Source organism: Carassius auratus, unplaced genomic scaffold, assembly GCF_003368295.1.
Source record: "Carassius auratus strain Wakin unplaced genomic scaffold, ASM336829v1 scaf_tig00215416, whole genome shotgun sequence".
In the NCBI taxonomy this organism is placed as follows: Eukaryota; Metazoa; Chordata; class Actinopteri; order Cypriniformes; family Cyprinidae; genus Carassius; species Carassius auratus.
In genome coordinates, this window is record NW_020528079.1 from 956883 (window position 1) to 972192 (window position 15310).

At 37.1% G+C, this 15310-nt stretch overlaps 1 protein-coding gene across 2 annotated transcripts in view; it reads right to left on the minus strand.

Annotated features, from left to right (window-relative positions):
* The window catches only part of LOC113094753 (brefeldin A-inhibited guanine nucleotide-exchange protein 2-like), a 35719-nt gene extending 21721 nt beyond the window's left edge, over positions 1 to 13998 (minus strand). For both annotated transcript variants that reach the window (XM_026260406.1, XM_026260405.1), the window contains exon 1: positions 13643 to 13998. In XM_026260406.1, coding sequence (XP_026116191.1) covers positions 13643 to 13808 — 166 coding nt within the window. In that variant the 5' untranslated portion in view covers positions 13809 to 13998. The remainder of the gene's footprint in view (positions 1 to 13642) is intronic.
* Between the last annotated feature and the right edge of the window lie 1312 nt (positions 13999 to 15310).

The window sequence follows — 15310 nt, forward strand, 5'->3', positions numbered from 1 at the left end:
ATGGTTACTGCAAAGTAACTTACATTAGGCAAGTGCTGATCTATATTTATGATACATTTAATAATGATACATTTCATAATGCACAGTATACTATACAATTCATATGAACCACAGATCCAATTGAATCAGGTTAACATTGGAATGGAACACCTTTATTAAAATATCGTTACTGACAGGCAGAATCCTTGCATGTCCAAATTTTGTCTATTTCATATTTTTTCACAATTCAATGCTATTGGTCAAACCCCACATGGTAAACAATCTAAAGTGTTGAAAATAGATTGAGAGCAAATCTCTTAACTCCATTGGACACTTCAACTGTCTTAGAATCCTCTTAACTCCACCTCTTCTTCACTCCGCGGCAGGAGTTCCACGCCATTTTGTGTCCTCAGGATTTAAAGTTGCAACGACTGAGAAATCCTCATCGAGCAACACATAAAGCAAGCCTTAACTCTGATTTTATCTGTTTTAAACTATGATATCAGTTATTGATGTATTTTAAATGTCTACTTATTACTAGGCAAGGCAAGGCAAGTTTATTTATATAGCACATTTCATACACAATGGTAATTCAAAGTGCTTTACATAAAATAACGTAAAATAATCATGAAGAAAAATAATAAAAATAAAGACAAGCAATTTTAAAACTTTTAAAATTATAAAAAAAACTAAACTAAAATGAATTTAAAAACAGTTGGAAAATGATTTTACATTAAAAAAAAAAGTGAAAATATAGTGCAATCAGTTCGGACATTGCACAGTGCTAAACAGATGAGTTTTGAGTCTAGATTTAAATGTGACTAGTGTTTTAGCACATCTGATCTCTTCTGGAAGCTGATTCCAACTGCAGGCAGCATAGTAACTAAAGGAGGACTCCCCTTGTTTCGTGTGAACCCTTGGTATTTCTAACTGACTTGATCCTAGTGATCTGAGTGCTCTGTTAGGTTTATATTCAGTGAACATATCTGCAATATAATTCGGTCCTAGGTCATTTAGTGACTTATATACAAGTAAAAGTACTTTAAAATCAATCCTATATTTAACTGGAAGCCAGTGTAAGGACCTGAGGACTGGTGTGATATGCTCAGATTTTCTGGTTCTAGTCAGAATCCTGGCAGCAGCGTTCTGGATGAGCTGCAGCTGTCTAATGGTCTTTTTGGGAAGGTCGGTGAGGAGCCCATTACAATAGTCCACCCTGCTGGTGATAAAGGCATGAACAAGTTTCTCCAAGTCTTGGCTGGAAACAAAACCTCTAATTCTTGCAATGTTTTTGAGATGATAGTATGCTGATTTAGCTACTGCTTTGACATGACTACTGAAACTCAGACCGGTCTCCAGAATCACACCAAGATTCCTGACATGATTTTTAGTTGTTTGACCACTAGAGTCAAGGTATGCATTCACCTTGAACACTTCATGTTTGTTTCCAAATGCAATGACTTCAGGTTTTTCCTTGTTTAGCTGAAGAAAGCTCTGGCACATCCAACTATTAATTTTATCAATGCATTGGCAGAGGGAGTCAATAGGCGGATCTTTTGTGACGTCATTGTTTATGTTTGTCGCGTTGCATCATGGGAATCGTGTGGCAGGAAACACCGCTAGATACCTGTAATTTGATTGTTTTGCACATTTGGAGGAGGATTTAGAGAAGAGGATGGTTCACTCTTGCTGTGTGGTCGATTGTACAGTTAGTTGGGGGCCTGATAAAAAGTTTTTTCGAATTCCCTCCGAAAAGGATATCGAAAAATGAAAGAAATGGTTGCGTGCAATTAGGCGATTGAACCTGGACGCTCCGAAGAAAGCCTGCAGCTTCTGATCGAGTTTGTGAGGCACATTTTGTTCATGGTAAGTCTTAGTGACTATGTATTTATAGAAGATTGAATAAAAATAAATAAAACTGAGTCAAATCAACCGAGTCATATGTTTTCGCTTTCTGATTCAGGTGTCCCAAACCGCAATCCACAGCACCCAGACTATGTTCCTCACATCATTCTGTAGCTGTGCTTTGCTGCAAGCCTCACTAGTACATGCAGCATTTGTAAGTCCTATCCTGACAGCTGCTTCTACTTTAAACATTACAGCTGCTACACGACTGCATGTTTCTCCAAGACTGGATTTGAAAGAAGGAGAAATGTGTAAGCTGTGATATACAATTTTTCACCATTAGTACAGACGCCATTGAAAGTCTCACACTGAACACAATTGAATTGGTACAACAGTCACTACATTTTCAGTAAATAAATAAGTAAATAAGAACACTGATCAATGAAGACTTACCCGGATTTGCAGTCGCAGTGAGCAGTGATTATTTCGCCGTTCTCTTTGGCGATCACCCACGGGAGATGCGAATCATGCTGTGACTCTGCTTGGCCAGGTCTAACCTCTACTTTTAGCACGATCACTGCTTTCTGCTTGGCAGAAAAGACTGGCCCAACTTTTCGAGAAACAAAATAATCATAGGCCTTCAGACTTTTGAAAGCCTTTAATCTTTCATGAGTGAAGGGTCCAGGGGTTTCTATTAAATAAGAATAAATGTCTCCCCAGCAGATTCGTGGCCAAGACACGGACGAGTCGGACCAACGTTTTTTGTCATCCCAGATCTCATATGGGCTTTGAATAGCTTCGATTTGGTCACCAATACAAATTTTGAGCTTCTCTCCATACCTCCTCCGGTCTTCAGTTGTTAAAGTGCTTATATATTGAGGATTTTGCCCGCTAAAGGCCCGTTCACACCAAGCACGATAACTATAAAGATAACGATAAAGATATAGTTCTAAAAATCGTTCTCAATATTAAAGAATAGCAGAGTCCACACCATAACTATAACGATAAAGAAACGATATCGTTGGAATCACTTTCAGAACGATTTTTCCCCCTGATGAACGATAAAACATTGCCAACCAATCAGAATCAATCCTGCTGTAATGAGCTCGAGAATTTAAAGCAGCAGACGTGCCGCGTCCGCTTAAAATACACAGACAATATCGTTCGCTGGTGTGGATGCTAATATCGTTATCTTTATAGTTATCTTTATAGTTATCGTGCTTGGTGTGAACGGGCCTTAACTCACTTGAAAGTGCTCGTTGCATCTTTACAGCCCGCCATACTGTTTGTTTTGTTGCCACACAACCACTCGCGTATGCGTACAAAGATGTCATCAAAGATCCTCCTATTGGGCTGTAGTAATTTGGAGATATGGCTAGGTAAATCTGGGTATCATCAGCATAGCTGTGATAGGCAATTTGGTTCTTTCTCATTATTTGACTTAGTGGAGGCATATACAGGCTAAACAAGAGCGGTGCAAGAATTGACCCTTGTGGCACTCCACATGTCATGGACGTCCACTTAGACTTATGCTCTAATAGACTCACATAATAGCCTCTCCCTTCTAAGTATGACCTGAACCATTTGAGTACCATCCCAGAAAGCCCAACCCAGTTTTCCAGTCTCTGTAGAAGTATGTTATGATCGATAGTACTAGGGTTATTATTACTAGGCTTATTATACATGTGCATTGAAGTTTTAAAATGTATCTAATTTCTAATTCTACTTGTATTGAATTAAATGTTTTGGATACCAGCATTAAATTATTGTTTTTATTATTATTTAAGTGACACAAAGTTGGCACTGTGCATGTAAAATGCCCCAAGTAGGCTAACAGGTTTTATTTATGGGAGAAAAAAGGTCTGTCTACTGGCGCCAAGTAAGCCTATCTTTGCATAACTCTTTTTCATTTCTTACAATAACGAATGAAAATCGTTAGGTTAGATACATTTGAGTAGGCTTGTTTTGTTAAAAATCCATAGCTGTAATGCTTCGGTAATGCTCCACACAGCTGTAATGCTCCACACAGCTCACGCTGAAAAGCAACGCAGTGCCTTACTCGGAGACTGGCCCATTCTCTCTTGCACGGCTGCTTCGCTAGCATCATCGGATGCCTATCAGAATCCGGGAGTTAAGACCGCAGTTTGAGCCAGTGGCTTGAATTGATATGGCTCAGGCCCTGACCCTGTGTCCTCAGACACCTCGACATCCTCCACTTCAGGTGAAGGTGGGGGAGAAAAGTCCTCTACTTCAAATGAACGCTCTGTTGCAAAACTACTTGTGTCACTAGAGTCACTCTCCATTTTAGCGACTCAGCAGCTGTCAATTAATCTGTCACTGAGGGTCTCAGGTTCACGCCCCACCGGCTCAGCCCTGCCCTTTGGTTTGTCCCCTCTATCTCCACTGTGCTCTGCCCACTTTTCAGCATTTTTCAAATATTGCCAGTGGGTGGAGTCAGGCTCTGACCAGGGGTTTAGTTACCCCTTAAAGCCTTATCTCTTGTCAAAAGGCTCGACACGACCGCAGACTTTGATGAACACTGCTGGCAGCAGCGACGTCTGTGTCTGTATCATTCTTATCAATGAGTGCATAACCTCGTATCTCCCCGGATGAGTGGTGTGCTGCAGTTGTAACATCATGGGGGGTTGACCCCAAAATGTTTCAAGAGGGTCTGGCTGCAGGCTTGTACTTGCACTCTCAGACTTGCACACTCAGACATTTGCACTTCCGCTAGTGACATCACTTGCAGTCTTTATTTTATTTTTTTTATATTTTTTATTACTTTTCGTTTGAATTTCCCCAACATTTTATAAAGCCAGGTTGTGAAGACAAGAAAAAAGAAACTAAATTACAATGTCACTTGCAATTGCTACTTGAACTCTCCGCTACCTGTGACATCACTTGCAATCAATACAAATCGTGCATGTTGCCAATGGAGACAAGACGCTGTGGTGGTGATTAACGGAGTTGATCCTTTAAAATCACTTAATGCATAATGCCCGTTCATATTTGCTTGTCTGTACATACTTAGTCAACAACAAGACATATAGGCTAGCCTAGGCCTACTAAATTGTCTTTATTATCTTGGTCTGTTATTAGGCCACATTAAGCGTTATGTTGTATGGGAGGACAAAGTTTGCACATTGTGTTCATAGCCATCTGTTTGACTTGCAGTACATTGAATAATAACTATATATCGAATTTGATCTTTTAATTGAACTTAATGTGTCTGAATACATTATGCCACATTAAGTGTTAGTTTTTTTCTACAGGAGGAAAACGCGTAACGAAAGACTTTGTTCATTGCATTCATATTCTGATGTTCTGTGGCCAAGGTCTGTGCTTGTCTTTTTCTTGCAGGACCCTGTACGTTATAGTACTAAATTAGTTTTAATCGTTTAATCACAACCACAGCGTGTTGTCTCCAGTGGCAACATGCACGATTTGTGTTGATTGCAAGTGATGTCACAGGTAGCGGAGAGTGCAAGTAGCAATTGCAATTGACATTGTAATTTAGTTTATTTTTTCTAGTCTTCGCCACATGGCAACTGTTATAAAATGTTGGGAAATTCAAACAAAAAGTTATCAATAAATAGAACAAAATAAAAAATAAAGACTGCAAGTGACGTCGCTAGCAGAAGCAGTGTCTGAGAGTGCAAGTCTGCAGCCAGACCCTTCTCCAATGGTTACCAAAAGCAGTTGATGTTCCAAATGGTTGCTGCTAGAAAATAAACTAAACAGCCTGAGAAGACAGGGCTCATTTCCCAGAAGAGTGTTTGTTTCTTTAGTTAGATTGCCATTTGTTTTATTTAAGACAGTAATTTAAGTTGTATTGTGTGAAGTTAAGTTATAGTTTTATTAAAAAGTTCATTAAGTTAAAACTCCTGGTCTCCTGTTTGTGCTGTGGTAAGGTGTTATCTTTCGATTTCAATCTTTGTTTCCATATAGTACAAGGTGCCATATTAAATATTTGTTGATGTCTCTTATATTTGAATTTCTCAACATTCTTCTCACCACTGATAATGAATGGGTTTGGACTCAATTATGTCAGTGTTCCATTTTCATTCATTTTGGACACATCATACATTGAGTGACAGAACACTTCTCTTTTATCATATATTTACATATTTGGTATTGCTGGATTCAGCACAACCCCACCTTTCCAACAAGCCATCATATGTGTTTCTATGATAATGCCAGGCAAAGCAAGCACAAAGTAAATGAAAACATTCTGCATAGATATTGAATTTGTGCATGTCCGCTTATTTTAGATATGTGTTTACATGTCTCTATTTATTCCATACATCAAGATATTCACATCCAGTCTTTTCTAGTAGTTAAATCAACTTCCTGACTACAAACATGTCAAGTTTCAAAGCTCTCAGAGCTTGTGTGATTGATCTGCATTAGTTTATATGCCTTAACTCCCATACGGACAGGCTATATTTTAGTCCTTTATTGGTTTTGTGGTGTATAACAATATCTGTTAATTTAACAATCTTAGCAGTAAAATATTTTTAGCCAAGAATCCATTTCATATATGGGAGACCTTAGAGATGAGGAAAAACATTGTTGGGTTTAGTTCTACCTCCGGTAGGGGTATCTCGAAAATTCAGGGGCATTGTCACTAGCCTAATTAGGGTGTTAAAGTAATAGGCTGCTTGCTGGACACTAGTCTTTTCACGTATTCAGATTATGTGTTCGGTAGAAAATCAAAGTGAACTGGAGGATGAGGTGGAAATAATATCTATCACAGAGGCAGCAATATGTGCCCTAATACTGCCAAAGCAAAAAACGCACACACTATCCCTAATAAACAAGACACAGAAATGAACCAGGACCAGTTGTGCTTTCCATTAAAGGTAGTAATGAGACTGTAGGGAAAATGTGTCTATTTCTCACATAAGCAGAAAATGACGTCCACATTTATAGCTGAAGTGCTATAAACTTAAATTAAAGCAATGATTCACCCAGAAATTAACATTCTGTCATCTACTCAACCTAAGCCTGTAAGACTTTTTCCTTTTATGTTGGACACAAAAGGAGCAATTTTTGCTAAATGTGCTGGTTGCTCTTATTATGCAATCACAATGAACAAGGCCTGGACTTTTCAAGCTTCAAAAAGGACCAATGCACTGCATAAAAGTTATAAATACTGTATGAATGCTTGTGTGTATGAAAGCCACTGATTCCTGAAACTTTTTCTGCATTCTGACAGACTCAGGACTGCAGATAAATGCTATACTTTAATCTCTGCATAACTACACCTGCAGATTGTGAATAACAATGAAAATATCCCATCTCATCTGTCCAAAGCAGGCAATTTTGGGAGAGTACTACAATGCATGCATGTGATGCTGCTAACCATTGTTGGGTGTAACGCGTGTAACTTAAAGCAAGGGATTACTGCTCATTTTTAGGTAATTTAAATAAATTACAGTTAAGTACTTTCGTTACATATGGTAAATAATTTCAACAGTTGTAAAATCAATATTGAATTTGAAATCTAAATTAACCTTCTAAAGATAAAATTGAATGCAACGTCTTTAACCCTCTGTGCGTCAGCGCGTTTACTTTCAGTTTTTCTTGATTCACAGAGAAACCTGAAATACTCAGATACAGATAAGACTAAAATCAATCGAATCTAAAAAGGCCTACTTTTATTCGTGTACACTGACAAAAACAACAAAACATTGTGCTTTTGCAAAATAAACAAAACAAACAGGGTGCACTTTCTGCCGTCTAGGTCACCGTGACCAACTTTCTACACCCACGTACTCAGCGAATATTTGACAGAGGCATGTGAAACATGTCTATAGAAAGCTTCTGTCTACTTTTAAATGAACTAATTCAAATAGAAAACCAATATTTTCTGATTATGTAATCCATATGAAACTGTACAATCTTTCCCGTATATAAGCTAATTTTCATTGTTTTTTAAAGAAGTCCTGCAATGAGGAATTTACCTCAGAAGAACAGTGTGATCTGACATGGCTTTATTCAGCAGAGAAGATAATTTATGTAATTTATTCTTACCTACATTAGTTAACATGTTATTTTTACATAAATACCTGTATGGATTTTCCTAGTTGGGCTTTTCCTGAACATCTTGCCAAACTGAAAATGTGTTGTTAAACTTTTAAGCTTTTTTGTTATTCAGATATGTTGTTTTTCAAAGTATTTCTATTTTTTAACCAAAGAAGGTACATTTTTTTAAATAAAAATGTTTAAGTATTACAGTTGTTTGAAAGCTAAAAGGCTAAACTATTCTATGTTTGACTCAGATTGAAAAAATAATGACTTTAATTTTATTAAGGTTTTTTCTATTAAGGGATTTTAAGATGTAGCCCAATTACCGATTTGAATAATTAAGTTACATATTGAGTAACTAAGTTACTTTTCAGACAGAGTAATTAGTAATAGTAATTAATTACTTTTTGAAAGTAATTTACCCAACACTGCTGCTGACGTAAAACACGCATGTGCTACGCTTTGTTTTCAAGCAGAGGAATGCACACTCATGTGCTGTGGTACTCTCTTGAATATGCATTGGAAACTGACACGGATGACAGGAAATTGTTGAATAAAGTTGTTTTTATTTTCTCTCCACAGAAAAAGTAATCTCCTAAATTCATAAAATTACAGTTGAACCACTGATTTCACAGACTATTTTAAGATTGTCCTTATTACCTTTCTGGGCCTTAAAGGGATACTCCACTCCAAAATTAAAATGTTGTCATTAATCACTTACCCTCATGTCGTTCCAAACCCATAAAAGATTTGTTCATCTTTGGAACACAATTTCAGATATTTTGGATGAAAACCGGGAGGCTTGAGACTGTCCCATAAACTGCCAAGTAATTACACTGGGATATGTTTTCTACTTTATTTTACACTTTGATTTGAGAGAAAACACATCCTTGTGTCGCGGCTGAAACAGAAGAGCATACATAGTTTGCGTTTAACAGGTTATTTCTAAAGTGGCGCTACGATGATGTGGGGAGAGACTGAGGAGATGACTTATTGAATAAAGTCGTTATTTTTGTTTTCTTCTTGTACAAAAAGTATTCTCGTCGCTTCATAACTAGGGATGTTGATTTCGGTTATTTTTCCTAAATGACAACCGACAATCGTTAACAGATTATTAGCAGTTAACCGACAAGATTATTTTAAATGAGAATTGAATTAAATTAGAAAGGATAAGTGTCTGTGACCTGTTAAAAATATAAAAAATTGTTTCTCTGGGATTAATTTTACATGCACAAAAAGCAACAACAAACAGAACATGAGATTAACATGGTCTTCATATCGCATCATGCAACTACAGCGCTTCTGTGAGCGGTGAACAACATAATAAAGCTAGGCTATTTATAGTGAATAAATAGGACTATATGAGAAATATATTTTTAATTGAATAATAAAATATGAAAATGAATGAAACATGCAGTTTCAGTTCATTTTTATGCTGTGCGAAAAAAAAGAAAGAGGCATTTTATTTTTCTTTAGGCTTATTTTATGCACAGAGATTTGTTTTTATTGTGAATGTGTTTACAATTCTGATTATCTTTATGACTAAAAGGAGTAGTTGATTCTAGTGTTGTCACGATACCAAAATTATTGTTTCGATACCGATACCTAGACAAGAATTGCGATTTCGATACTTTTTCGATACTTTTCCTGAAAAGGGAAAATACACTCAAATATCATTGCTGTGCTTTATTTTAAAACTGGGACAACATTCTAATCATATAACACACTAATAAATGAACATATGAACAGCAGATATATTCAACATTTGAACAAAATATGAAATATCAAAATATAAAAAATATAATAGAGCAATGACATTCAAGGTAAAGAAAGAATAAATTTAGCAGCATTATCTCAGTTATCATAAACATAAGAGTAATAAATTTATCTTGATTCTGAACTTTGATTAAAAATATGAACAGCGATTAAAGTGAGTCAGAAGTCAGAAGATTAAATGTCAAAAGATAAATAATATCAATTTAAGCAATGGCATTCAAAAAAATAAAAATAATAATAAAATAAAATACAATTTAGCAGCAATATCTCAGATATTGTAACTTATTCTGTCAGTTGTGCCATCTTTTCTTTCAGAGGAGAAAACTCAGCCAGTGAGCTTTAATGAGCATCATCTTTAGTGAGCGTCATGTTTTTCTACCAGTCGTGGAACGGCGGCCACAGTATCACTTGTGCTCGCTCATGCAGTCTAGTGATGCGCGGGTCCCATGCATCAGGAACATCACAGAAGATACGTTGCTACTAGACTCATATTTCTTGTTCACTGAAGTTCCTCCCTATGAACTGTCTGACGAAAACAAATCTCTGTAGTGCTTTTTTGCCGCTTGCATGAGGAGAAAAAACACACGTCCATAGGGAGGCACTGGAAGCGTGCGTTGCCCACACCAACATGAAATACGTCTCTTTCAAATCTGGAACGCAGTCATTCTTTGAAGTATCGATACTAATAAATTTAGGAATCGTGACATTTTTAATTTCCAAGAATCGCGATACTTTTGAAGTATCGGTGCACCGTGCAACACTAGTTGATTCCACTGTTAGAAGGAAACAATTAAAGTGATTGTGCTGACGCTGCATGCATCACACAGTTAAGCTTTGCTACCTTGACAATGCAGCCTGTTCATTCATCATAATAAAATACAGTCATTCAAACATATTGGGAAAAACACACTGCTCAGTTTATATATGTAATAAAATTCTACTGCCATGATGTTATGCATAATATTTTGTTTAAAACTGATATTGGAATGCGAGTGAAGTAGGCTATAATAAATAATAATTTGGCATTCAAATACATTGCGAATACGTAAACATTTGATTTTGTGTCAAATTAGAGACCTAACGTTAGTTTCATTTTCTTTTTAGAGTAAATGAATTCGTTTTGGCTTGTTGTTTATGTTGCTAGAATTTCTTATAGGCTAATTTTTATTCTTGTTCTTTTTTAAATAGGCTTCTGTTAATTGAAAAGATTTGTTTTGAAGTGAGGGGAACTAAAATAGCATACCTATGTTTACAGTGTTTATTATAATGTTTGTAAACATTTCGAGTCGGCATTAAGACTTTTTCTGAATGTAATAAAATATGACTTAATAGGCTATGTGATGTATGTTTTTTTCTCTTTTTAAAAAACACAAATATTTATACACGTAGCACAGCGCAATTTAACAATGCAGCAAACCTTTTTAAATATTCGGATTAATTACTGAAGATAAATAAAACTAAAAAATGACTTTTTAAACCTTTTAACTGATTGTATTAATGGGTCAAAATTCTTAACACTCGGTTAACCGGATAAAATGAACATCCCTAATCATAACATTATGGTTGAAACACTGATGGCAGATGGACAAATCTGACGATGCTTTTCATACTTTCCTGGACCTTGACAGTGTAACTTATATTGCAGTCTATGGGACAGTCACAAGCCTCCCGGTTTCCATCCAAAATATCTTAAATTCTGTTCTGAAGACGAACAAACTTTTACGGGTTTGGAACGACATGGGGGTAAGTGATTAATGACAACATTTTCATTTTGGGGTGGAGTAACCCTTTAAACGTTTCAGTTGTTGTCAATGCAGGGACAGAAAGCTCTCACATTTAATCAAAAATAGCTTCATTTGTGTTCCAAAGATGTACGAATGTCTTACGAGTTTGGAACAACATGAAGGTGAATTATTAATGACCGAATTTTAATTTTTTGGTGAACTATCCCTTTAAACGGGATGAAGAGTCAAAACCTCTTGGTGAAGATTCCTTTAAATACACTATCATAACAAATCTTAAAATCAGTTCCCAACATCAATTTGTAAATAAATTGTTCTTTTGCGCTTCGTCTTTTCAATGAATCAGCCGATATGGTTCACAAGACGGGTCTGAATGATTCATTCATGAATTGGACAGATCTAGTTCTTGAGTTCAACTCACTGTTTCAGTGATCACAGCAGATAACAGCTCACTGAAGGGGAAAATTATCATCAATTATCATGATCAATCTTACATTTCTCACACAAAATTACTCAAAACTATCACTTTCGAATAACAGGAAAACCGCAACCAATTACATTGTTCAAACATTTCAACCTGTTCTGTCAGGAAAAGTCAGTCATACAGAAAAAAAAACCTGAGAGTGAATAAATAAAAATATTTCCTTTAAAATAAACAAGGTTACTGGGATGAGCAAGCTGCTTATATAGTTTTTGGTGGCTCTGAAGAACGATCAAAAATATATCCTCCTTATTCATTATCAGACAGCCATCTGCTCACAAGAAGGAACAGGAAACTGAGCTTAAGCAATAACATTTCACAAGACGCACAACATTTTATGAACTTTTTTTTTTTAACCTGTATCTAGCTACCTGTTATACTCAAAAGTGTTACATGTATCCAGGCAGCACATCAAAAGAACGCTAACTGAATAGTGCTAGCTAACTGAAACTACCTAAGCCATTGCCTAGCAGTGAATCCGGGTGGCCAGTGGACTGTGTAAATAGGTCTGTATGTTTATCAGCCTCGTTCACTCACATAACAGGGTAATGAGGGAGTGTCTGTATGAATGACGTGTTTCAGAGAGCATTCAAACAAACCCACTAGGAAGTAGCATTACATTACCAGCCAAAAGGATGAACACTACAGCTCCTCACCGACTTTCAATAACAAACCTCAAACATACCAAAAGACAAAACAGCAGTTTTCAATAAAATGCATGGGGATCTTTTGTTCAGATTAAAGTATTTTTAGATTGACACTTCAGAACAAAGGTTAGAGTTCGGAAAAGCTCAGTAAGAAACTAGATCCTCCAGTCTCAACATGTGCTCATTAACTTTGTAAATAAGTAACGCAGCTCAGACAGGACGAGTCAAATGAGTCTAACCTGCATATCCAGCTCATACATTAAAAAGAGGGACAAATACACTGGGAAGTTATTGAATAAAACTGGGAATTCAAAGTAATCAGCTAATGCCCATCACATATGTCACTAGAAAAACAGAAAAAAATAATTAAAAGGATAGTTCTTGAAAACTTTCATCATTTGCTCATCCACCGTGTCCATACAATATAACTCAATGGTGACCAAAACCATCTGGTTCCCAACATTCATCTTTTTTGTTCAACAGAACAAAATGGCATGGTTGGAAGTGCATGAGGGAGAAATTTATGTCAGAATTATAATTTCTGGATCAATGATTAATAACTGCATGATGTTGAACTGGAAGCCTCAAAGCCACTTTATGGCAAATTGTGCAATGTAATTGAATGGTGGCTGATCAAGCCAGGTTTAAGACAACTCTTTGCGTGTTAATAAATAAATTTATTTTTTTTAGAGTGAACTGTTCCTTTAAGATGTTACTCATCCTCCAGATCGATTCTTTAAATCAGTGAGTGATCTTTAATCAATAAGGATCCAGTAAATTACCAATCTGTCAAAGTTGATAAAACAGCAACAAAATCGGTAGCTTGTTGGTTAGCAGCAGATTCCAGCAAACACATGCTAACAGCTCGTTATAACCAAAACACGAGGTGCTGGAAACACAGCCAATCGTTTACTCAGCTGCCAACCTCTCGTTCATAATAATGTTACATTATAAAGCCTATTGAAAGAATGACAATTTCAACTTGAAACACAACGGAGTCCTGACATCTGACGCGCGCTGGAATGACTAACGTTACAGCTCGCTAACCAGACTTTAACCTTAATTTAGGATTTCAAGTGGGCAGTGGGTGATCTCTGTAGTGTGTTTGAGGCCTGGGAGGTTAAAAAACAAAAGCAGCTCACCCAGCGCCACTTGACAGGCCTTGCGCAGCTGTCCGTGCTGGCTCCTCTTCAGCTCCTTATCCGCGAGGATCTTCTCCAGCGCTCGAGACAGAAACATGCTCTTGGTGCTCAGGCTCTCTGTCTGCGTATGCCGTCGATGGTTTTCCAGCTCTTCCTGTTCTTTCATCTCTCGGTAGACGTGTTAATGTAGTCCGTCAGGCCGTCATCGCTGGCCCGTTCCCTGCAGTTGGGCAGGGGTGTGAGGTTACCAGGAGCGGGCCGATGTTGTCGCTGGTTCAATCGGGGCCAGTTGGACGCTGCTCTCTCAGCACTGCGTCGCCATGTTGGCCACACGTCACGTCACGTGACCCACAGGCTCTTACACTGATGTGTACATCCAGAGCACGAGCACGGTTCGGCTGAGGTGGAAATCAATGGGTCCTGTGTTTAGTGGGCAGGTTGTAAATAAAGTTAGTAAGTTGGAATGTGTGTGCTCTGTCATCATATAGATAGATAGATAGATAGATAGATAGATAGATAGATAGATAGATAGATAGATAGATAGATAGATAGATAGATAGATAGATAGATAGATTCAATCAAAATTATTCAACCCCCTTGACCTGCAAGACATTTTGCTGTGGAGAACATTTTATGAAACCAGTTCAACAAAGGCATCAGTAAAGTATTAGAGAAAGTTTGTTAATAAACTTTTGAGTGATTCTGAGAATGGAACACTGATGAATCATGATAAAATTCAAATTGGCTCTAAACATTCATGTTCAAAATTATTCAACCCCCTTTGTGCAGAATCTTTTATTCTTTAAAATCACCAGTAAACGCTGTCTGTAATTGTTTAGAAGCTTCTGTCACATCTCAACTACAGTCTCGGCCCATTCCACACCTGAAAAAGCTTCCAGATCACTAATAATCTTTGGTTTTCACTTTGCCACTGCTTTCTTTAAATTCAACCAAATATTTGCAGTGAGAATTAAGCCTGGAGACTGAACGGATCACTCAAGTACATTCTATGACTGATCCCTGAACCAAGCAGTAGTAGATTTGGATGTGTACTTTGGGATGACTGTCCTGCAGGAAAGTCCATTGGTCATCAGCTTCAGTCTTTGCACCAAAGGCATCACAATTCTTGTCAAAATGGCCTGATACTTCAAAGAATCCATGATGTCATACAGTCATGATTTCCACTTCCTTCTACACTAAAGAAACCCCATAACAGGACTGATCCACCTCCAAGTTTGAGGATGGAGATGGTGTTCTTCTGCTTATGAGCTTTGCCTTTTTTGCAGCAGACATACCGCTGATCCATGGGTCCAAAAAGTTACAGTTTGGTCACATCACTCCATACAGTATAACATTCCTTCAGAGCTCCACAAGTCTACACAAATGAATTTTATCAAGTTCAAGTTGGCTTTTTTTTCTTCTTGATGAAGAGTGGTATTCAGCAAGATGAACAAGTCTCAACATGAAGGCCATACTTGTCTAGTGTTCTTCTTACACGCTGCATTGCTCTGATTAAACATTTTATGATACTGTGCTTTTTCTTCAACACCCTCAAAGGTTTTCTGGTAAAACACACTTTAAGCTAAGAAATAAGGCTGAGAGCTGTGTCTCTAGGAACTTTCAATGTCTTGGAAATCTTCATATAGCCTTAGCCTTTCTGAAGTAATA